This window comes from Hibiscus syriacus, unplaced genomic scaffold (assembly GCF_006381635.1).
Source record: "Hibiscus syriacus cultivar Baekdansim isolate YM2019G1 unplaced genomic scaffold, ASM638163v2 tig00002793_pilon, whole genome shotgun sequence".
NCBI lineage: Eukaryota > Viridiplantae > Streptophyta > Magnoliopsida > Malvales > Malvaceae > Hibiscus > Hibiscus syriacus.
In genome coordinates this window covers 1,608,364-1,632,663 of record NW_024061944.1, presented here as the reverse complement: position 1 = coordinate 1,632,663, position 24,300 = coordinate 1,608,364, and the positions used below count along the sequence as shown (strand labels likewise).

The following is a 24,300-nucleotide window of genomic DNA, read 5'->3' as shown; positions in this document are numbered from 1 at the left end:
TATATTATATTTTCGAGCTGCTCACGAGGTTTTCGAGTAGAATATCGAGTAATTCGTTTCAGCTCGTTAAGAACTCGAGTCGAGCTCGAGCTCAAGTCGAGTCCATTCGATCCGAGTATTTATCGAGCCTTGATCGAGTCGATATCGAATAGCTCGCGATCTGTCTCGTCTCATTTACAGCCCTAATTATTACAATAAATATATAAAAGTAATTAAATATAAAGTTTTTTTAATATAAGGTTTAAATATCTTTTATTAGAAAAATACAGCTTTTAAAATGCAAAAATCACATAAAATAAGTTTTAAATATAAAAAATTCCGTTCCCTCCAAGTGTGTCTACAATTGAAAACGCTTCACTGTTCACTCATTGTACTTTGCCCTGCTTCTTCTCTGTCACGCAGAAAAATATTGGGTCAAACTCCATGCCGATGAGAATAGTTTTGAAGTTCAAGCCCCTACTTCTATCTCCCTTCTCTAAATCCAAATCTCCACCTCCTTTGCGCATCGCCGACGTACTTTTACTCCAAGACCATGAAGAAGATCGCCTCCTCCACGCTGATGGTTGCACAGGATCATCCAACTGCTCCAAGCCCCGCCGTATCGCTGCTCGCTTGTTCTTTTGCTTTGCCCGCGGGAAGCTGAAGAATAAGATTCACGGTGACCAAAAGAAAGGAGACGATGATGTTGCGTCGCCTGGTCATGTAACCCTCGGTCCTGTTTTATCACCGGGTAAGATTAAGAACATCATTTTCCTGTTTATATATTATATACCGGCTTTTGAAACTTCACATCTTAATGTTGTTTATTAGTTTTCAAAGCAGAAATATGTGGGTGTGAATCTAAATTTAATGTGGGAATAGGGTGCTGTTTGCTCCATCTGATTGCTGAAAGTAAGAACGAACTCCAAAAGCTGACGGGATTGAGGATCCAAATGGAGAGTGTTCTTCAAACTGTCAAAGAGGGGGTGCTGAATAAAGATTTATTGGCTATGGAATCAAATGAAGGGGATGGGGTCAAGGAAAGTTTGGGCTTTAACAGTAATCTTATATCAAACAAAGCATTGCTTGACCAGTCTTTGAAACGTGAGGATGCGCCAAAAGGAGATTTAGAGGGAATGGACAGACTCGAAGCAGAGCTTGAAGTCGAGTTGGAACGTTTACAACTCCTTTTGGATTCTGGAAAATTCCCCACCAACCCACCCGAAGAGACCATCGAGGTACAAATAAAACTTGGAAATCCTTAATTTCCCATGTCTAATTTTGATTCAAATAAAGACAAAAAAAAACAGGTTCAGATGATGGTCATTTTAGCAGTTTATGTGGAACATTTATGCCTGAAATTGAAAACCCAAAGATGTTAAATTGTGTTGTTTGCAACTGTAGGAATGTAAAAGCTGCAGTCTAAGCCATGGGGAAGCAATGGATGATGTTGAGGAAGAAGACCGTCGTGATTCGCATTGTGGGGTTCCTCCGTATGAACTGCAGAGGAAGTTGCATGAATTGCTGGAAACAAGACAGGAACAACAGATAAAAGAGCTAGAAGATGCTTTGGAAAGGGCAAAGAAAGAGCTTCGTGAAAAGGAAAGAGAGATTTCTTGGTGGAAAGACACTGCACATCTCATGTTAGAGCATGCTAAACAACCTTCACTACTTAATTCCCAGTACGTTCGACATGTTCAACACCTGAGGTGAGAGAAATGATATGGGAGTACCTTCGAGATAATTATGCTTCCCCGTAATGTATAAGGTGTAATTGTTGGTTTTTAAAAATGAGTTGCTTTTTGTTGAAACTTCAAAAGCATTTGTTGTTTTGATATATCCAGTAATAAAACAGGAAATTAATTCACAGATTAAAGGATATATATATGTAATATTGCCATGGTTTTTTAGCTATTCTAAGAAAATGTACTCGCCTTGATACGAGAAAGTATGATCATACAGTGATTAAATATGCTCGCAAGGGAACGACAAAAAGAACTGATATTACATTAAATTTTCAGCAGCTGTTTTAGAATACTTCACACATGATAAGAACTCCCCCTACTTCTTTACACTTGCTGCAGTTGTTGAATCTTCTTTTTAAACATCGTGTTAGGTATGACTCATAAATATACCAGTAAAGAAGACAGAGGATGGAGCGTAGCGAACATCATCTGTCCTTACAAAGAAAATTTCGTAGTAGGGATTACGATTATGTAGGTTGGAGGTGCAGAGCACAACCCCGCAGTACGATACATGGTTATTTTTGTAAATATGTAACAGAGTTTATTTATAAAATGAGATGTAATCAAAACCTATGATCTATTATTGAATGAAAAATCTAGCGCCGCCTAGGACACCGAGGACGTAAGCATATTGTTGAATCTCGATAAATTCTTGTGTTTTTTTCGTTTTCTTTACTCGATTATTCAACACATCGGCATGCCATCCCCTAGGAAATAGAATGCCTCTGTGTTTTGCAGATGAAGCAGACGACTTGGTATCTCCTGGAACCATTGAAGCCGGGCTTTGTGAACTTCCAGATGTCTCAGAACTTCTGTTCTCCCCCTGCCCTTTTCCCACCACCCACAACTTGTCAAATATTCTTCTCGAACGAGATGGCAGAAGCTGCATCCCACTTTTACTGTTTCTGTTATTCTTCACCAATTTTACAGCCATCCTCTTTTATCTTGATCAGATCCATCTGTTTCTTGGAGTTGCAAATCTTCAGTTGCAGTTTTCTCCCATTCTTCTTCAGTGTTTGTCGTGGACTGGGAAGTGTCATGTGGATTGTTGTTAAGTGACTTAACTCCAGCTGCAGCTCTGGCTTGCTCAAAGTAGAGAACTTGAACTACCACCCGAAGTGGAAGTCTATCATTCTGCGCAGCATGCATCGATGCATCCATTGTGAACTTCTTTACATCCATCAGACCACAGTTTCTTCCTTTCGGCCTTTGTCAATCTCGGATGCTCCTGCAGAAAACAACACTTTGTTACAAGAAACAAAGCCGCATTTGAAGAATTTCGATGCCATATCATACACAACCAGTTGTACAAACAACCCAAAACTCCAAAAACCCAACAGACTGTCTCAAGCAGCAAGATATTTGATCTAGTAATTTGAATTTTATAAAAAAGGGATAATACATAATTTTAGAATTTGAGAAGATTAAAATAATCGACATCCATAATTAAAAGCCTACCTTGAGGTAGATGTCAATGGCTTTATAGAGTCCATCATGTCCTGGTCTAGCAAACTTGGGGATAGACTGCGATAAGTCCATGAAAGTAGCATGCGAAAGATTTGGGTCACGTACAATTTCTTCAAGATATGCATCCATCAGTTTACTAACCCTTAACATGGTTCCATGCCCCAGAACAAAATCAGTACACCCCAGATCACTATTTCCAAGATCTAAATCTCTACCACACTTTTCATGCATCATATACCGATTCACAATAGAATGCACCATCTCAACATCGTATAAGGTAGTTTGGGGAGGCTGTGCTGGGATTAATAAATCCTAGAGAGAAGATTCCTGCAACTTTAAACTTATCCTTTGCACTAAATCTTCCTTTGCTGAATCATCCACCCCAACCAAAATGGCAACTTTCAACAGCTTCAACAAGAAACTGCATGAACAACTCACACCCTTGTCCGAAGGTAATAAGCAAACAATTGTTTCCACCAGCAATTTGTTTCTCCGGGAATGTGCATCAGAAACCAACGAATCAACAGAATCTGGCAACCATCTGGCAGCGTATGTTTTAAGCGCCTCGCCTATGATCACACCATTCATTCTTCCCTTTGATTTCACAACAGTCATGACTCGTTTTTAGAGAATGATATCTAGCTCACATATATCTTCCACCCACCAATCCTTTGGTACAGATTCAATCTTTTCTCTAAATTCCATAGCACACTCTACTATCTTTTCAGGGGCTGACAACTTCTGGTTATATGTGTAGGACCATGTGACATTTGCAGGATCGACAGAGGTTTTCAATGCAATTGAATCAATGCATCTTCCAACAATCTTCAGGTTCTCAGACCATGGCAGAAGAGATTTCGTGGTTTGTAGAACAATGATGGAATCTTTCCAGCTACGTAATATACTAGAGTTAAGAAATACTTCAATTTTGAAAACTAGGTTACCTCGATCAACATACTCGGTCATCTCTAAGTATTCAACTGCACAACGAGCAGCCACCACATTGTAAGCATTTAAAGTAACAGTCATACCATAGCAGAATTTCGCACAAATTTCAAATGCTTTTGGTCCACCAGGAAAATCAACCATATCAACTTCATGAGTGTTCTCTTCACTAGCTTTCATCACCAGCTTTTGCAATCAATTGCTCTTAGATATTAGAGGGAACTGCAAAGGCGCATTAAACCACAATCAAAATTATCAATTATAGCACAACTGCTCTCCACTGGCAGAGCATTCTACAACTTAATTCATAAAAACAACAGTTCGGTTACACTGAGAGAATGATTCATTTGCAGCCCAACTACATTGGTAATTATGCTAAATTGCCGAATTTTGCAAACTTACACTGAAATGATGCCAAAAACAATGTTTTCAATCAGTTTTAATGGAAATGTAAATAATTAACATGAACAAAAAGAAGGATATAAATTCAGAATTCACAAACACATGCACCTAAAGAAAGCATAAAAACATAGCAGAGTTTGAGCATACCTTGTGAAGGTGAAATTTTACATCAGCAACATTTATGGTAACATCTGCTTCTAAATCAAATGTGACGTACCTGCATCAACAGATTGTTATGGTCCTCAAGAAATAGAGAAGACAATAGACGAAGAAGAGAAGAAAAGATGAGAGAGTAGACAAGAGAATATATGATTTAGGATAAGGAATGGGGATTTTAGAGAAGTAGAAGAAGAATTTTAAGAAGAGAATTTGTCATTCATTCATCAAAGGTAATCCCCATGGAATCGGGTACAGATTATATAATTACAAGTACCACAGCTGTATGTATTGGAAATCTAACAAAATAACTAACTTGTGATGACTCATGCAGGATCATATGCAGTTATTGCCACATCAGAATACAACCCATGGCCCACCATTAACTAAGCCCACCTCTTGCCTCAGATGACCCAATATCCTCCTCAATTCTGGTACCAACAGTAAATCCTTCATATGACAACCCATCCATCCCATTTCCATTTCCCTTCCCGTTCCAAATCCCTGATTTGCTCCCAATCCCTAATTGAATCGATTTCATCCCCAATTCCCTTTTTTTCAACCCTAATTCCTCTTCCATCATGACAATCAAAATTCCCCAATTCACTACGTGCAATCCCTAGCTCAATCCCTAATTCATTTTCTGAATCCCCAATGCCCTTCGCTACGTGCTTCTCTTCCTCTCTCCCAACCGTGACAATTCCTCCCCTTTAGACGATCCTTGTCCCCAAGGATCAAAGTATCGCATTTGTGATAGCAAGACCACAAAATCCTTTGAAGCTGATATGTCAATGAACCCAGTCTTTGGAGCAGCACTCCATTTACTGCAATATTTATCTAATGCTGCACTTGTAAATGCAAGTGCGTATTCTAACACACTTCCCGTATTTGACAGCCCTAGGGTTCGACACAATTGCAGCTGTAGCAGATTTGAAGAGGTTGACAACAGGGCTGTCTCCACCATTTTGTGAATACAATGTTTGCCCATCTGCACCAGGAAGCAAGCCCAACCAACCTGCTGTTTGCATGAAATGTGAGGTATCCAACTCTCTCAAAACAATATCAAGGAGCCCCATCCAATATAATACACTCCCAATCTCCTTTATTCCGCGAAGAACTTCTGCTTTGAGCTCTGGTTTTGTTCCCCAGCTGAGTTGCTCTTTAACGAGCCTCATACATCCTGTCACACCCCCATCAAAAAGAAGAAGTCCAATTGATTTCGGCAGTGCTTCTTGCAAGCCTGTGATCATAGGCTCAAGTGTAGCAATCTTGTTTGATATATGATCCAGCAGTGCTCAGATAAGCCACGGTAAAGACCTAGATCCTAGAAGTTTAACAACGGAAATCATGTGTGGAATCCCAAAAAATCCACCATGCAATCGCGCAAAACTTTGATGTGCAAAATTTAAATCTTGAGTACCACAATAGAAGTTTGGCTTGGCATGTGGAACTGATGGCTTTTGTACAGGAGCAAGAGGAACTTTTGAAGATCGGATAAAACGCTGAGTAGTATTGCAAAGGATAAAGTTTGGCAGAAAATCATTTTGCATCTCAGACCAACTCTGAGAAGCTAGTCGACTAGAAAATGACACAAGAGATATGTTCTCCTGCATCTCATTCAACATGAGACTGAATGAGTCTATTGAAAGATCTTTTGAAAGTAATTCATGGGAATGCTTCAGTATATCTACCAGCTTTTCTAATTCCACTATGGAACATAGATCTTGAGACTCAAAACGATCAAAGAGAAACTCAAGATTTTCTCTGAAGACTTTATTCATCCGTTCAACAATCAAACTTCTTAAATTAATTGTCCTCCCAAGTAACTTCACTCTAGTCATCTTTAGAAGGGAAATAAACCACATATGTTGGATAGAATACTTTTCTCCATTGTCCAAGGCAAAGAGGAATGAGGGATCAAGCAGTTCAGTAGAAGACCAGCTCTTGTAATATGTGAAAATAGCTTCACATAATTATGAAACAAATATATCAAAACAATGATCAACCTCAGCTTCAATTTCATCGTAGAGGAAGCGTTGCTTTAGCACAACCAGTGCATGTTGTGCTGAGTCGTTATAAATGTCAAATGGCATCAACACACTTTCAAGAAGACCAGCACTTTGAGACTCGAGCACGTGATCCACCAGCATCCAAGGAAGGAAACACTCTATTGGAAACTGAATGACACGAGAAGACTCCAAGTAAAATTCTCTAAACCATAAGAAACCAAGATCTGTCAAAGTTGCAATTGAAATGGCGTATGCTCCAAAGTTATCTGCCGGAAACTTTGCCAAGATACTGATTATATCCAAAACAACACCATTTTCTTCTGTTATAGGAAGATCAAAACCAAACAACGGACGTTTTCCACTTGGTTCGGATATTATCCATTCCAGCTTTTGTTCTTCAGACCACTCACGGTCGGAACCAATTTCCCTTTTAGTCATACTCAAACTCCCAACAAATGGACTTATACTTCTTCCCATCAACAAAAGCCGAAACAAATAAGGATCAAAGACCTCAACATGTGTATTGACATTCATAAACTCTAAGAAATAAATTTCTCTAAACATCGATTGAAATGCGTCTTCTACTCTTATAGACATTTTATCAAACACGTGAGAAACATCATGTTCCCTTTTTCCTTCAGGCGAATAAATTTTGAAGTGGATAAAAATGAGTTGAGAAGTACCCAATGAAGGTCGATCCATACCTTTTTCCCAAGTAATTTGTTGTTCATAAGTCATCTGAACTGGAGTTGATTTATGATAACTAGTAACACTCGAATCAGACTCTTTAAGCATCTTTTGTTGCACATCACGAGGGAACAAAATTTGATTAAAAACACCGCAAGTCTTGAATTGAGAGTCTCGTAAATCTTCTGTTTTGGCATGGGTTTTAACCAAATTCTGCTGCTTGCTCATGGGAGTTGTCTGCTCCATTTCTTTAGCGTTCTTGGTTATTAGATTCAAGATTCTTTGAAGGCATTCCTTGGTTTCTTTTGATCTGGCTCTAAACTGCTGAGTCTATTTTCCCAAATTGTTTTATGTTCTTCCCACCATTTCGGTGCAGTCTTGGATGGTTCTCCACTGCTCGTTTCTTGAATTTCTGGAGGTTTATTTTCCACCATGTTGTTTTCTGTTTACCCAGCTTGAGTTGGATCAAGAATAGGCTCTGATTACCAATTGTTATGGTCCTCAAGAAATAGAGAAGACAATAGACGAAGAAGAGAAGAAAAGATGAGAGAGTAGACGAGAGAATATATGATTTAGGATAAGGAATGGGGATTTTAGAGAAGTAGAAGAAGAATTTTAAGAAGAGAATTTGTCATTCATTCATCAAAGGTAATCCCCATGGAATCGGGTACAGATTATATAATTACAAGTACCACAGCTGTATGTATTGGAAATCTAACAAAATAACTAACTTGTGATGACTCATGCAGGATCATATGCAGCTATTGCCACATCAGAATACAACCCATGGGTGCGTCTTCTACTCTTATAGACATTTTATCAAACACGTGAGAAACATCATGTTCCCTTTTTCCTTCAGGCGAATAAATTTTGAAGTGGATAAAAATGAGTTGAGAAGTACCCAATGAAGGTCGATCCATACCTTTTTCCCAAGTAATTTGTTGTTCATAAGTCATCTGAACTGGAGTTGATTTATGATAACTAGTAACACTCGAATCAGACTCTTTAAGCATCTTTTGTTGCACATCACGAGGGAACAAAATTTGATTAAAAACACCGCAAGTCTTGAATTGAGAGTCTCGTAAATCTTCTGTTTTGGCATGGGTTTTAACCAAATTCTGCTGCTTGCTCATGGGAGTTGTCTGCTCCATTTCTTTAGCGTTCTTGGTTATTAGATTCAAGATTCTTTGAAGGCATTCCTTGGTTTCTTTTGATCTGGCTCTAAACTGCTGAGTCTATTTTCCCAAATTGTTTTATGTTCTTCCCACCATTTCGGTGCAGTCTTGGATGGTTCTCCACTGCTCGTTTCTTGAATTTCTGGAGGTTTATTTTCCACCATGTTGTTTTCTGTTTACCCAGCTTGAGTTGGATCAAGAATAGGCTCTGATTACCAATTGTTATGGTCCTCAAGAAATAGAGAAGACAATAGACGAAGAAGAGAAGAAAAGATGAGAGAGTAGACGAGAGAATATATGATTTAGGATAAGGAATGGGGATTTTAGAGAAGTAGAAGAAGAATTTTAAGAAGAGAATTTGTCATTCATTCATCAAAGGTAATCCCCATGGAATCGGGTACAGATTATATAATTACAAGTACCACAGCTGTATGTATTGGAAATCTAACAAAATAACTAACTTGTGATGACTCATGCAGGATCATATGCAGCTATTGCCACATCAGAATACAACCCATGGCCCACCATTAACTAAGCCCACCTCTTGCCTCAGATGACCCAATATCCTCCTCAATTCTGGTACCAACAGTAAATCCTTCATATGACAACCCATCCATCCCATTTCCATTTCCATTTCCCTTCCCGTTCCAAATCCCTGATTTGCTCACAATCCCTAATTAAATCGATTTCATCCCCAATTCCCTCTTTTTCAACCCTAATTCCTTTTCCATCATGACAATCAAAATTCCCCAATTCACTACGTTCAATCCCTAGTTCAATCCCTAATTCATTTTTTGAATCCCTAATGCCCTTCGCTACGTGCTTCTCCTCCTCTCTCCCAACCGTGACACAGATATTCTCTGTTTAAGCACACGAAGAAGAAACTTAAAGCTAGATATATGAACGAACAACAAAAAGTACACACGAAATTGCATTGTATTATTAAAGACTAATTCCAGTTCTTATGGTTGATTTATTTAACTATTTTACTATTGCACAAGCCATACGACATCTACTTTTACACAAGGGACTACAGCCATTTCAGTATCTCAGACTAAGTAAACAAAGTAATTCTAACATTTACATTCCATGATGCCATTAAACATCCATGAGCTAACGACTAATCAAAATGGAAGAAACCATCTCTGGAGCATGGATGGTTAAGAGAAAACATATTTTCAATAGAAAATACAAATAAAATATCTAAAATATATAAAAAATTGAAAATTTTTAGGGTATGACCGCCCCCACCCGCCTCTCCTGGGTCCGTCCCTGTTTATTGTGATCTCATTAAATCATCCGTTCAGTGAATGTATTCAGGGTACTTAGACTACATCACTCGTAACGACCATGCTTTTATCAACAAAGTGATAAACAGATTCGGCTATAAGAAGTTGTTAGGGGAAGAGACTTTTATAGGCATGTTATGGTGTAAAATTGAAGCTTGTTCCTTGCTGGGAGATCTGGGAAATGCCAGAAAGGTTAGTAAAATATGCCTATTGCTTACAACAAGAGATTCTTACAACACGATGATTAAAAGGACTGCAGCCCCAATATGCTTTCCCACTTGGACCACTAACTCGATGAAAAAAATATAAAGGACATGTTCAACAGCTGGACCACCTCCCTGATACTCATCTCCTTTTTCACTCTCCAGTTCCCTTCCCCTCACAAAAACCGAACAATAAAAGAATAATATTGTAGTGAAAACACCCATGTGGTTAATCTGTCACCGACCCAAAGCAGAATCAAGAGAAAAAAAATACATGTTGAAGTCCAATGGAATGATTAACCGCAAAAAGTATTTTTTCTAAAGCTATGTTTAAAAAGAAGTCATAGTTTACAATACCAGCACATAGAACTGAAGTAATACAAAATATAATAAGATATGCATATCCAGAAGAAGAAGAAGACAGAAACTAGAGCTTACGAAATTGCAGCACGAAAGCTGTGGAAAACATAAGAAAGCACAACGGAATACAAAATAAGAGGCAAAATCAAATCAATCCACGATAGCAGAATGCTAAGGTCCAGATTAAAAGCATCAATGATGAAAAATGTTTTGTATTGCGTTTTTATGTCGAAGAAAAGAATGTGGGAGTAGGGAAACATATCTTACCGGATGCATTTGCCATCAGCTTGAAAGGTGTCAGGTTTTGAGCCAAGCTTCATAAACTTCATCTTGTTCTTTTTTTTTCTCGTAAATAAACCTTACAGAAGATGAGAAAGAACGGGAGAACACTCTTCAAACAAATGCGAGGAGTTTCGCCCAAGTTGCTTGTGGTTGTGAGATGCCAATAAAAAAATGATACCATGTACCAATGAAAGTTTTTCGTTCTTTCTTTCTTTGCTTCTCTCTCAGCTGAGTAAAACCAAACCAGACCAGAAACCGAGGTTCAAAGAGAAATTTGTAACATTTTTAGCTTAATAACCTCTTCAAATACCCTAAACAGAAGAATTAAAACTCTAAATTTCAATAATTTCCTTCAAGTTTAACTGTAACACTTGCACTCTTGAACTTGAAACAAATACTCACCTTTAAAAATGTAAGAATTAATCCAAGCCACCCACGAGTTCTCACAGCAATCTCAGTTCTCATCATTGGGCCTAAATTAGAAGATCCATAACCGACACTTGAAGAGACTTGCCATCCATCAAAATAGCCGTTGAATTAAAATACAAAACACAAGAAAAGGGATTAAAAGACACGTGGCAGAAGAATATAAATAACCAAAACGTAGCGGGAGGTGCACACGCTTTGAATCCAAAGCTTCGATTCTCCCTCTCCCTCTCCCTCTCCCTCTCCCTCTCCCTCTCCCTTTGTCGGTTGCATTCTCCTTATTATTACACTCCCCGAGACCTTCCTTTCATTTTTCCAGATCTGATCGCCTCACCATAAACAACAAATGGAGTCTCGATCGACCTCCATCCGCAAATCGACCTCCATGATGATCTCGGCCATTCTCTTCCTGTCCATGATCCACACCTCTCATTGCTTCTACCTTCCTGGTGTCGCCCCCGAGGACTTCAAAAGGTTTCCTCTTGGTTTCTCTTTACATTTTCTTTCTCATTCGCTTTCTCGCTTGATCTTTTTCTCTCTCTCCTCATTTGATCTGTTTTTAATTTCGTATCTAGCATAATCATAGGATTCGTATAGAACCTCCATGAAAAAAAGGAAATTAATGAAAACTTTGTGTGTGAAGATGATGGCTGTATAAGTCTTATTTCAGATTCCGGTGAGTCCTTGAAATTTGAATAGACTTTGTTTACAAGTTAGTTTCATTTTACTTGATCATTTCTCTTAGTTTCATTTGACTTGATCATTTCTCTTCAACCTTCATTCGACCTTTTATTCAAAACCACTTGGAGGTAACTTATTATATTATGGTGTCTTTTTACATCTATTCGCGCTATCTACATTGTAGTTTATGCGGATCGAGTTGTCTAATGCAATTTAGAATGGTTATTGCTTAAGGAATTGTATCTCGAAAGATATTTAATTTGTACGTTGTCATAATGGAAGCATGCTTGAATTTAATGGTTATTAGTTATCCAAATCTTGTCATGTGGACCTAATTGACTATGACGTTGATTAAACCGCTTTGGATTCTACACTACACGCTATGGTATCTGGGAGTGCTTATTTTGAAATTATCGTGGTCTTGTTAAGTTATTGATTGTTGGTGTTTTCAGGGAGATCCTTTGAAGGTGAAAGTGAACAAATTGACCTCTATAAAGACACAACTTCCTTACTCATATTATTCACTCCCCTTTTGTCCACCACCAAAGATTGTTGACAGTGCAGAAAATCTTGGGGAAGTGCTTCGTGGTGACCGTATTGAAAATTCTCCTTATGAGGTCAGTTTTAGTGTTTCTGATGATGATGGTCAGATTGTTTACTTTATGGCCCTTAAACCGTTTTCTTTGACTGTAATTAATGCAGTTTAAAATGCGAGAGCCTCAGATGTGTTCTGTTCTTCGCCGGATTACCCTTGATGCCAAGGCTGCAAAGCATTTTAAGGAGAAGATTGATGATGAATATAGTCAATATGTATAATATTTGTTTCTCCAACATGAAATTCATCTTTGTTACTTGTAATAATTGTTCTCAAGCTTCTTTGATTCTTTTGACAGGATCCTGGATAACCTGCCCCTTGTTGTTCCAATTAGAAGGCAAGATTAGGGTTCTCCTACTGTTTATCAGCTTGGCTACCATGTTGGTCTCAAGGGCCAAGACACTGGGGTAAACATCAAATCTAATTCCTTTGTTTGCAGATTTTTTAGCTATCGTATATGCTTACTTTGTCTGATTATGTGCAGAGCAAGGAAGAAAGTTTTTATTCACAATCATTTGGCATTTACTGTCAAGTATCATAGGGATCCACTAACTGACTCAACCAGAATTGTAGGATTTGAAGTTAAACCATACAGGTTAGTTCATCTGAGTGCTTGCTTCTTGTTAAAATTGTTATTTCTAGGTGTCCGTGGCTGAGATTACAGTATGATTTTGTGGCATCTTCGTTTTGTTTAAAATAATGCAGTATTAAACATGAATATGAGGGGAAATGGAGTGAGAACACTCATTTAACAAATGCGACCCCCACACAAAACGCACAGTTGTCAATTCTAACACTCCGCAAGAAGTTGAAACGAACAAGGAGATCATATTCACCTATGATGTTGAATACCAGGTGCCTCTTCAACTATAAATGACTTTTAGGGTTGAGAATTGCAAAGTTAGTTTTCCCCAATGTGCTGAAGGTGGAGTTGGATATTTTTTCTTGAAATGTTTTGACATCCCTCATGTATGAGGTGCTAATATTCTTGTATCTTCTTGCGCCGCTTTTTCAGGAGAGTGATGTGAAGTGGGCATCTAGATGGGATGCATATCTTTTAATGAATGATGACCAAATTCACCGTTTTCTCAATTGTCAATTCTCTGGTGATTGTTCTCTTCCTTTCGGGAATGGTAGCAATGATTATGTTAAGGACACTTTACCGTGATATTTCTAGGTATAACGAACTTGAGGCTCAGGAAGAAGCCCAAGAAGAGACGGGATGGAAGCTAGTCCATGGTGACGTTTTCAGACCTCCATCTAATTCTGATCTGCTCTGTGTCTATGCGTGTTCAAATTTTGGGCATGGTACTAGTTACCATGATCTTTGCCGTTCTTGGATTCCTTTCCCCTTCTAACCGAGGTGGTCTTATGACAGCTATGCTCTTACTTTGGGTCTTCATGGGAATTTTTGCTGGCTATGCCTCTTCCCGTCTACACAAAATGTTTAAGGGATCAGAGTGGAAGAAACTAGCTCTAAGAACCGCATGCTTGTTCCCAGGCATCGTCTTTGCCATCTTCATTGTCTTAAATACTCTCATATGGGGCCAGAAGTCATCTGGGGCGGTACCATTCGGGACAATGTTTGCTCTGGTAGTCCTGTGGTTTGGAATTTCTGTTCCACTTGTTTTTGTGGGTGGTTACGTTGGGTTCAAGAAGCCAGCGATTTCCCTGTGAAGATAAATAAAATTCCAAGGCAAATCCCTGAGCAGGTTTGGTACATGAGCTCTATTTTCTCTATTCTGATTGGAGGAATACTTCCATTTGGAGCCACCTTCATCGAGCTGTTCTTCATTCTTACCTCAATATGGCTGAAACAGTTCTACTACATCTTTGGCTTCCTCTTCTTGGTCTTCATTATCCTCCTAGTCACATGTGCTGAAATAACCATTGTTCTTTGCTACTTCCAGTTATGCAGCGAAGATTACCTGTGGTGGTGGAGGTCGTATCCCACATCTGGCTCCCCGGCATTGTACCTCTTCCTCTATGCTATATTTTACTTCTTCACGAAACTTGAGATCACTAAGCTGGTTTCGAGGCTCCTTTACTTTGGGTACATGCTAATTGCGTCATATGCCTTTTTCGTGCTAACGGGCACCATTGGATTTTATGCATGCTTTTGGTTCACTAGGCTCATCTACTCATCTGTCAAGATGGATTAATTTGTAGAGCAGGATATGGTTTATGATATATAAGCTTGATTCAAAGATTGTATCATGCTTTCAGATGATATAATCTCTATTGTCGTCTTAGGTTATGATTCAAGTTTATGTATTCTCTTAATGCTCAATTTTGAGTTAAGTTTTTTAGTTGATTGGAGAATACCTTTTTCTAATGTATGTTGAGAGAAATTTGTCATGATTCTTTTATCAAACGTCTTATTCTCTTTTACTTGCATTAGAAATTTCTGTGAAGATTTCAGGAGAATTGACGGCACGCTTAACTTTAGTTTGAAAAAAAGAAGACAGCCACATGCAATTGATTAATAACGGTGGACTTCTTAGAGTATTGAATCACTTGAGAACCACATGTACCATCTTGATATGATTACACCAAATGCTATAAGGAATTTAGTTTTATTGTTTGCATAAAGAAGAAAACGCCATTACAAAAATGCTCTTAGAACTTGGGTATTATTGTAGATGCTACTTCCTGGGATGAGTATCACTGGGGTCGGCAACGCTTGCTGTCACCTTGGCAACATCAAGTGCACTAGCTTCACGTTTCTTCCTGGTGTACAACACGGAATATGCTATGACCCCGGTGATGAGAAGGCCGCCGACTGTCATAGTAGTCATGGAAACCGGAAGCCTGCGTGTTTGGTGCAGCACTCCTCCAGGGTTGTGGCCTGGTGGCCTCTTGGATGCTTCCACACCTGCTGCTCTTACCTCCTCTGGACTCATCTTGTGGGTATCTGCGTTTTTTCTCCACTCTTCAACCATTTCTCTATCAACTTCAGAAGTTGATATTCCGAGTAGCTTTAATGCTTCCTTTATATTTCTATAAAGGGCTTTATCAATGGAAAGATCCAATATGGCCAACTTCTCTTGGAGAACAACACGAATCGGTTGCACGTAATCGTGTCATACCAAGTGTTCACCCCTAGCAGATGGCGGTAGCACCGCTACTCACCGTTCATTGAAGGAAACCGCTACAGATCACAGCCCAACTTTGTTAGTAAGTGAACACAAAATAGTGGGCTTAACTCATGAAGAGCGGCCTGGCCTGTCTTGGGGAAACAACCCCTTTTGAATAGCTGATGGCTCTTTTACTTTCTATTTAACCGTTACAATGGCCATGGGACAGTTGGTCAGACACCACAGAAGGCCTGGGGGCCAACATTAGCAGTTTAGCACCATCATCAAGGTAACGGCTAGTTTCTAATTCTCTCTCCTGTTCAGCCTCACCTATTATAAATACATCGAGACCCTGGACTCCCAACTCACTTTTCTCTTTGTTATTTATAAACAAATTCACGTCACTTCCTTCTTCTGCTCAGCCTTTTGTTCAAGATTTGATTACCCATGGCTGTTTTGTCAAGAAGGAAGATTTCTTCTTTGGTTTTCTTTCTTCTATTTTTAAGCTTTACAGAAGCTAAAGAAATCTTGGTTGGTGGGAAGCCAGACGCCTGGAAGATCCCATCCTCTGAATCAGATTCTCTCAACAAATGGGCTGAAAATTCCCGTTTCCGTATCGGCGACTCCCTCGGTAATGAAATAAACATGCTTCTGAGTTTAAATACAACGCTGCACTCCTCTTTGTGGCACTATCTTTTTGTTTTTTTTTTAACTTCCTAATTCGGTTTTGGTATTTATATGTTTCAGTGTGGAAATATAATGGTGGCAAAGACTCGGTACTGCAAGTGACTAAGGAAGCTTACACAGGCTGCAATATCTCAAATCTAATTGCAGAGTACAAGGATGGAAACACCAAGGTGAAGCTTGACAAGTCAGGGCCATTTTACTTCATCAGTGGAGCCAAGGGCCACTGCGAGCAAGGCCAGAAGTTGCACGTTATTGTGATTTCTCAAAAGCACAGATACACTGGAATCTCACCGGCACCTTCTCCTGCAGAAATTGAGGGTCCCGCCGTTGCTCCTACAAGCGGTGCTGAGGGGTTCAAGGCCAGTTTCTTGGTCACACTGGGGGTTTTGGCATTGGGTTATTTCTGAGAAATAGATAGGATTTTGCAAATCCATGGGGGATTTTTTATTCAGGTTTTATATAGCTGAGATTACTGCAGTTTTTATACAAATGGTTCCATCATTTGTTCCATTTTTCCCATTCCCAGCGTTTATTCTGAAAAGTACAGCTACTGAAGAATTTCTCCTGTACAATGCTTGAAAGAAAAGACTAGTACAAGTTATGTTCAAATTCTGTAAACCGCAGCCAACACAACCAGAACTTGTGAGACCAAAAAGAGTAACATTTACATTTTGGCTTCTTTCACTGGCTATTACCGGTAGCCGATACAACTGAACCAGAAACTGTGAGACAAAAAACAATTAACAGCATAAGTAGAGTTGGCTTCTGTCACTGACTTCCGGTAGCCGACACAATTGAAGCCGAAACTGCAACACATCTATCGTTTTTATAATGTCATCGTATAATAAAATTATTTGTTTATCAAAATTGTTTTTAAAATTATTTCAAAATCTTGATTATCGATCGCGAGTGGAGCAGTCGAAACTCGTAAAAATTTTGTTACTTATTAAAGGATTTTGTTACTTAACTCAATTGATTGTTAAACTCGTTAAAATTTTTCTTGATTCGTGCTCGTTAAAAAAAATTATTGCTCGACTCGTTGTTTATAAAAGTTGTTGCAAATTAAGCTCGATGCTCGCCTAGTTGTATGTTAAATTCACCGAAACTTTTACCTTGTTTTCTTAACTATAGGTAAAATCTATTAATACTATATTGAACTTAATATAAATATAAATTAATAAGTTTAACTAAAAGTTTATCGAAAGATTGTAAGAAACAATTTCAAAACGTAAACTCCAAAATAACAATCCACAATATATTAAAATAATAAATAAAATTTAATTTTTGGGTGTAGTAAAATATTAATTAATGATTTAACATTTTTTTGTAGTTTATTAGAAAATTAATAGATTAATAATTTTTTATTTTTTTATTATTGTAGTAAATTAATAATTTTTTGAATTAAAAATATTTTTATTATAACTAACAGAAAATTATATAAAAAATTAAAGAGTTGCTTACGAACTTAGTTAAATTTTACTTGACTCAACTTGTTAAAGTTTCGACTTGAGCTCGAATTCAAATCAACTTAAATCAAATTTTTATTAAATTTTAATCTAGTTGAATTTAAATTACTACGAACTATTGAATTCATTAATCACCTTTACACCTTACAATTAGGGAAGTACATTAGAGTTGAAGGTTTTATGCTTTTATTATGTGTGGTAGTAAGAGGCGTGTGATGGCTGACGACGACAGTAACAATAAAGAGAGTAGAAAAGATAAATTGAGAAAAATGATTTTAAATTATGTTGGAAAAGGTGAAAAATAAACTTTTAAAAGTTTAATGATCAAAATGTCGTAACCCAAAAACGTAAATGATTAAAATCAAACTTTTGAAAAACAGATAACCAAAACAGAACAAATCAAAAATTAAAGACATCATTCCTTGTAGTTTACCCAAAAATAAAAATGACAGTGAAAATGGAAGGGATAATCCCAAAGAGCGGAAGAAAAGTATGAAAGGCCTAAATTATGCGGTCATGGAATTGGCACGAGTAAAATCAAGGCCCAATCTCTCTACTTGAAATATTCAAACCTCACTTTGCCCAATCTCTCTCTCTCTATCTCTCAAAGCACAACAGATATTTTAGGTAAGCCAATGCCCTTTTTCTTTCCGTTCTCATGTTCCTTCAAAGACAATGCAAACTGACCAATCTCTGATTACTTGCTCTTGATCCTCGGTTTGTTGGCAACTTTTTAATGATTTTTTTAATACTTTGCTCCATGTCTGCTTGCTGTAATAGTCTCAATTATAGTTGTATTTTAGCTGATAGTAAAGTCTCCTCTTTTAGCTGATAGTAAAGTCTCATCTTTTAGCCATAAAAATGTGACCTTTGGAGGTAGTAGGTGTTAAACCATATTCGGTTAAGCTGTTAGACAGTTGTAGGTTAGTTATAACCGATCATGCAGCAGCTCATTTGTAACACCCCCAACTCGTACCCGACCCGAATACGAGTTTGAGGTGTCACATTGACCGATCAAAATGTTTACTTTGACAAAATCTAATGAAATCCAGTTAGACATTTCCAATCAAACCCAAATAATTTCTATTGTATAAAACGTATGGTTTTACAAATTGATCAGTGTATCCAATACAAATCTTTTATCTTACATGCCAACTACATTTCATATGACAAAATACATATAATTTAAACATATTTCTGATCTGAATTGTGGAAAGGAGAATCTGACCTGTCTTGCTCTTCTACACTTCTCTTCTTGCTTTCTAGAAGCTACGTGTGAAACACTCACACACTAAGTCTATGATTTAGTGAGACATTAAACACATAAAAGTAACTCTAACTACTTAATCATGCATGAACATATCATATCATGCTATCACACAAAATAATATAGCATTTCATGTAATCAATTGTACACATATACACATCATTCATCCTTTCCATCATTAACCTTACTTTACTATCAATATGATTATTATTTATATCTTGTAATTATATACTTTTGTACTTAACGTTTTAACCAACATGACTCATTTAACCACGCAATACACATATCATCATTAAAATCATATGATACAATTCATCTCACAAAAGCATATACATCACATGTAATATATTTATTGTTATATATTTGTTTAGCCCATGCACATTTCTGAGAGCTAAAGATACATGAGTACATAGAGGTTGTGCACTATGCTGTCACCACATCTCGTAAAATTCCCACTAGGGGGCGTATAATTTGTCCCGTAGGACCACTATGTCCCGAAGGACCACTGTGTCCCGAAGGACCACTGTGTCCCGAAGGACCACTGTGTCCCGAATGACCACTATGTCCCGAAAGACCGCGTAGACCCTCGACTCTTGGCATGCCAACTATATCTCTAGATCTCATAACACATAACATGGGCATTATCTTTATATCATTTCACATAGTCATATCTCATATGCTCGTAGCTTTTATCATATCGTTTCCCATCTTCATATAATCATATGATTCACTTTCACGTATCACATATACTTTCTCTTTCATATATCTCATACTATATATCACATGGCTCTTTATCTCATTCTCATATGATCACATAATCATGTAGTTCACTTCTCATATCACTTTGCATTGTTTTACATAAACATATATCATATCTTATTCATATATATATATATATATATATATATATATCCGCAAATACATGTAAGCACATATTTTCTCATCGTATAACTTATGTTACATATGCATGTAATCTTATGACTTATTGTTAAGTAACTCAAATAACATTATTCATATATATATATATATATATATCCGCAAATACATGTAAGCACATATTTTCTCATCGTATAACTTATGTTACATATGCATGTAATCTTATGACTTATTGTTAAGTAACTCAAATAACATTGTATTATTACATACTTTATTCCATAACCATATATTCATATAGATTACATAGCTCATATACACTCATACAATAAAAAATACATACATTTCATATTAATCACATACTTCATGTACTATACTATCGAAATAGACTTATCGCAAGTCAATTTCCATATAATCCTATGCAATAAGATGCACTCACCTTGTCCTCACTATGTTCCAATCCCCTTTCATGATTTCCTTTCTTTTGATCGAATCTTAACTTGATAATCGTTCTGGAAATTGTTCGTGCTCGACATCTATATAATCATACATTGATACATATCAGTATCCAATTGATATATTCTAATCTATCATTTCTTAGACCAAAAGAAAGGTATAATTCTATTTTCCCTTGAAGTGCATCGATACATTCTACAGTGTATCGATGCATTCTTTAACATGTGCATCAATGCACTACCCATGCATCGATACACAAATCACCTTCGATGTTTTCATTTTAAGGGGGTGCATCGATGTACTAATTGCATTCGATGTTCATTTATTTGAGAGTGCATCGATACACATTGAAGATGCATCGATGCACACAACCCAGAAATTCCATTTTGAGCCTGAAAATTCTTACTTTGTCCTCAAATTCTACTTATTAACCCCTCCTTATACCATAAAACTTATATATACATATGTAAACCTTCTTATAATATTATAACACTTCACTATCCCTCATAATTCACCATAATTCTTGAATCAAAGAATTTCATCAAATTTTCCACGTGTTCTTAATTCAATTCTATCACCTCTAACTTCTTAATTAACCCTTTGACAAGTTAAATTTAACCCCCAACTTCAATTACTAACTCTTTTCCAAGATTTTAATTTAAAACCTCTTATTTTCAATCTCTCATAACTTGATAATCTTTGAGTTTTAATCCATCTTAAGCTTTCCTTAATCTTTTCTATCACTCTAAGAATCAAAACCAACTTTAAAACAAAAGAATTAATCAACTTGGAACCAACTTACTTTTGCCATGGAGCTTACGAGAAGAGAAGAAGAAGAAGGTTGAACCAAAGTCTCCAAACTTTTCTATTTTCTTTTCTCTATTTCCACGTGACATCTCTTATATAAAGGAGAAATAAAAATTTCTTATGAAATTACTATTATACCCTTCAAATTTTCCACAATTACCATTTAATATAACACTGAAACTTTTCTATTCAAGTCATTGAACTTTTAACTTATTTCAAAATTAAACACAAAACTTTCAAAATTCACGTTTTAGTCACTAGCCCTGTTTTAGGATGTTACATCATTGACAACTTTAAATAGTTGCACATCTCTGTAAAACGAGCATTGATGAATCATACATTTTTATTCGTTCTTTCTAAGCCTCAACTATAGTTAACATGGTATCATTCATCATTATATCCTGAAAAAGCTTTAGCATTTATAAGTTTTAGCATTTCTTTTTTATTCATTCTTTCTAAGCCTCAACTATAGTTAACATGGTATCATTCGTCATTATATCCTGAAAAAGCTCCGTTGTGTGCTATTCTTTCTTCGCTCGTGCTTTATGGTTCTTGTTTGTCTTTAAAGAACAGTTATGGTTTAAGGCATTACAATGATGACCGAGAATGAGCAGCTGACAGAAGCCAGCTCGCATACATTCGCTAATAAAAGAATCAATGTATGCTTAACTGACTCGACCTACCTTCTTTGGAAGCAACAAGTGATTCTCACAATCAGAGGGCTCGGACTTGAAAGCTTTCTTGATGAATCCATGGTGGTTCCAGCAAAACTGATACTCAACGAGGTTGGAGAGCAGACTGTTAATCCAGCTTACCTTCGGTATGTCAAGCAAGACAGTTCTTTGGCCTATTGGCTTCTTTTCACTGTTAGCACCAACATTCTGCCTCGATTGGTTGGTGTTGAATCCACTGCTAAAGTCTGGAATGCCATTACCAGGCTGTGCTCCAAACTATCTACCATAAAAATAATGGCCCTGCATTGTCGCCTTAGATCGATGAAGAAAGGCTCTCAGTCTATGAGAGATTACACCATGGCCATTAAAGAAATATGAAATCTCTTGGACACGTATGGTAACCCTATTTCAGACATTGATCACATTGCCACTATTCTTAATGGACTGCCAGTCGAATATGAGCCAACGGTGACTGCGATTATTGCAAGCAGAGATCTATTTGCCCTCGATAATGTGGTATACATTCTTATTGATGCTGAGTCTCGCCTTGATGACTCATCAAGGTTTCCAATAGGTGTTAATTTCACGCGCTACAACACCAACCATGTTTCTGATACACAACAGTACAAGAATTGTGGGGCTTCGAAACCCAACACCACCACGAGTAACAAGTATAAAGGAAGACCTAAGCAACAATGTAAATTGTGTAGAAAGCTAGGCCATCTAGTTGATAGGTGCTGGCATAGATTTGATCAAGTTTTCAAAGGAGTAACTTCTCGACAAAGCTCCTCGCCTAATGACATGCAGGTAAATACGTGTTCATGTTTTTCGCATACATCTGACTGCCATTACAGTCCCTTTGTAAGTACCAGTGCGGGAGGTGAAGACGCATCTGCCATTGAACCAAGTGATAATGTGCAGGTCAATGCGTTAATGACTAATGGTCATTTGAATCATGCAAAATGGTTTCCTGATTTAGGAGCCATACACCATGTGACTGGCACCATCTCTATATTCTCGAGCAAGCAAGTATACACTAACAGTGGTAAGGTTCATCTAGGTGATGATTCCTCTATTCCAATCCTCCACATTGGTAAGAATGCTTTACAAACTATCTCTAAGGATCTTTTGCTTGATCAAATACTACACGTTCCAAATATTAACAAGAATCTCTTATTAGTTTCGAAATTTACTCAAGACAATTTAGTTTTCTTTGAATTTCACAAAAATGCTTGTTATGTTAAGGATGAAAGAACATGAGTCGTGCTGGTACAAGGGAAGCTTGATGGAGGATTGTATATTTTTTATTGTCAGACTATGCAAGGAGCAACAACACTCAACAACACTGTTGTTAGAAATACCAATGAGTATTGGTTGTGGCACAAGAGGCTAGGTCATCAAGCAACTGAGGTGGTAATGACAACCCTCAATAAGAGACTAAGTGTAGATAAAAGTGAGGTTTGTGCAACCTGTCAGATGGGAAAAAGCAAAACTCAGCCTTTTCCTATATCACAAACTGTGTACAAACAACCTTTCGAGTTAGTTGAAGTTGATGTATGGGGCCCTGCTCGTATTGTTTCTAGTGGTTTCAAATACTTTGTGAGTTTTATAGATTTGTACTCAAGAAACAGTTGGGTATATTTGCTAAAGAAAAAAAGTGAAGTTGCTGTGTCTTTTGAAATATTTTCAGCCTTGGTTTCTAATCAATTTAAAACTATAATTCTTGCCTTACAAACAGACAATGGATGAGAGTTTCAATTTCTGGAAGCTGTCTCACAAAAATTAGGTGTTAAGCTTAAGAAATCATTCCCACATACCTCACAACAAAATGGCGTCATGGAAAGAAAACATAGGCACATAGTTGAAATTGGCTTGACTCTCATAGCAGAAGCTTCAATGCCTCTAACCTTTTTGGTCTCATGCAGTTCTTAATGCAATATACCTCATCAACATGATGCTCTCCAAGAACCTTGGTAATGTATCTCCTTATCATAAGCTATATAATAAACCTCCTGATTACAAATTTTTTAAAATCTTTGGATGCCAATGCTTTCCTAATCTTAGGATGTTCAATACACACAAGTTGGATTTTTGATCCAAGGCTTGTGTCTTCTTAGGGTACTCTCCTATGCATCATGGTTATCAATATATGGATAATCATGGCATAATTTATGTTTCCAGGAGTGTGGTGTTCAATGAAAGGATCTTTCCTTTTGCTCACAAGGCAACAACTTGTAGTAGAAGCAGTAATGAAGCAGTTCGATCGATGATCATTCAAGTTATTTTCAGTCCACACGAGCAAGCCAGGACTGGCCCAGGGTCAAATGTTAATACTGGGGTTGGTACTGGTCAAACGATTAAAGCTAGTAGTGTAAGTCAACATGCAGTTGCAGGCGATGAACTGCATGTACATACTGGAGAACAGTCAATAAACAATGAATCAGGTTTTCATGCTCTTGAATCTGCTACCTATGATTCTTCTCAGCATGAACAAGCCGCCTCTAGTGAGCAAGCTCAGCATCAAGAAAATGTTCTAGATGTTAGAATGACCAACACTCACAACAACTCAAAGCAAGCATGGGATTTTTAAAC

At 37.4% G+C, this 24,300-nt stretch overlaps 5 protein-coding genes and 2 pseudogenes across 5 annotated transcripts; 3 read left to right on the top strand and 4 right to left on the bottom strand.

The window, feature by feature from the left end:
- Positions 1–423: 423 nt before the first annotated feature.
- Positions 424–1,741, top strand: LOC120149603 (protein POLAR LOCALIZATION DURING ASYMMETRIC DIVISION AND REDISTRIBUTION-like). The gene is made up of 3 exons (XM_039162334.1): positions 424–730; positions 811–1,217; positions 1,384–1,741. The coding sequence occupies exons 1-3, from the start codon at positions 424–426 to the stop codon at positions 1,690–1,692; spliced, it is 1,023 nt and encodes a 340-aa protein (XP_039018265.1). The 3' UTR covers positions 1,693–1,741.
- Positions 1,742–1,988: 247 nt separating this feature from the next.
- On the bottom strand, positions 1,989–10,898 carry LOC120149592 (annotated as a pseudogene).
- On the bottom strand, positions 5,521–5,966 carry LOC120150572 (protein PIR-like). Its single transcript, XM_039163237.1, has one exon. The coding sequence runs from the start codon at positions 5,942–5,944 to the stop codon at positions 5,528–5,530; it is 417 nt and encodes a 138-aa protein (XP_039019168.1). The 5' UTR covers positions 5,945–5,966; the 3' UTR covers positions 5,521–5,527.
- On the bottom strand, positions 5,962–6,571 carry LOC120150592 (protein PIR-like). Its single transcript, XM_039163247.1, has one exon. It carries the CDS (start codon positions 6,557–6,559, stop codon positions 5,990–5,992), a length of 570 nt encoding a protein of 189 aa, XP_039019178.1. The 5' UTR covers positions 6,560–6,571; the 3' UTR covers positions 5,962–5,989.
- A 456-nt stretch (positions 10,899–11,354) lies between the features above and the next one.
- Positions 11,355–14,742, top strand: LOC120150603 (annotated as a pseudogene).
- A 228-nt stretch (positions 14,743–14,970) lies between these two features.
- Positions 14,971–15,388, bottom strand: LOC120150581. Its single transcript, XM_039163241.1, has one exon. It carries the CDS (start codon positions 15,341–15,343, stop codon positions 15,047–15,049), a length of 297 nt encoding a protein of 98 aa, XP_039019172.1. The 5' UTR covers positions 15,344–15,388; the 3' UTR covers positions 14,971–15,046.
- A 477-nt stretch (positions 15,389–15,865) lies between these two features.
- On the top strand, positions 15,866–16,675 carry LOC120150560 (early nodulin-like protein 3). The gene is made up of 2 exons (XM_039163232.1): positions 15,866–16,109; positions 16,226–16,675. Exons 1-2 carry the CDS (start codon positions 15,926–15,928, stop codon positions 16,570–16,572), a joined length of 531 nt encoding a protein of 176 aa, XP_039019163.1. The 5' UTR covers positions 15,866–15,925; the 3' UTR covers positions 16,573–16,675.
- Positions 16,676–24,300: the final 7,625 nt, after the last annotated feature.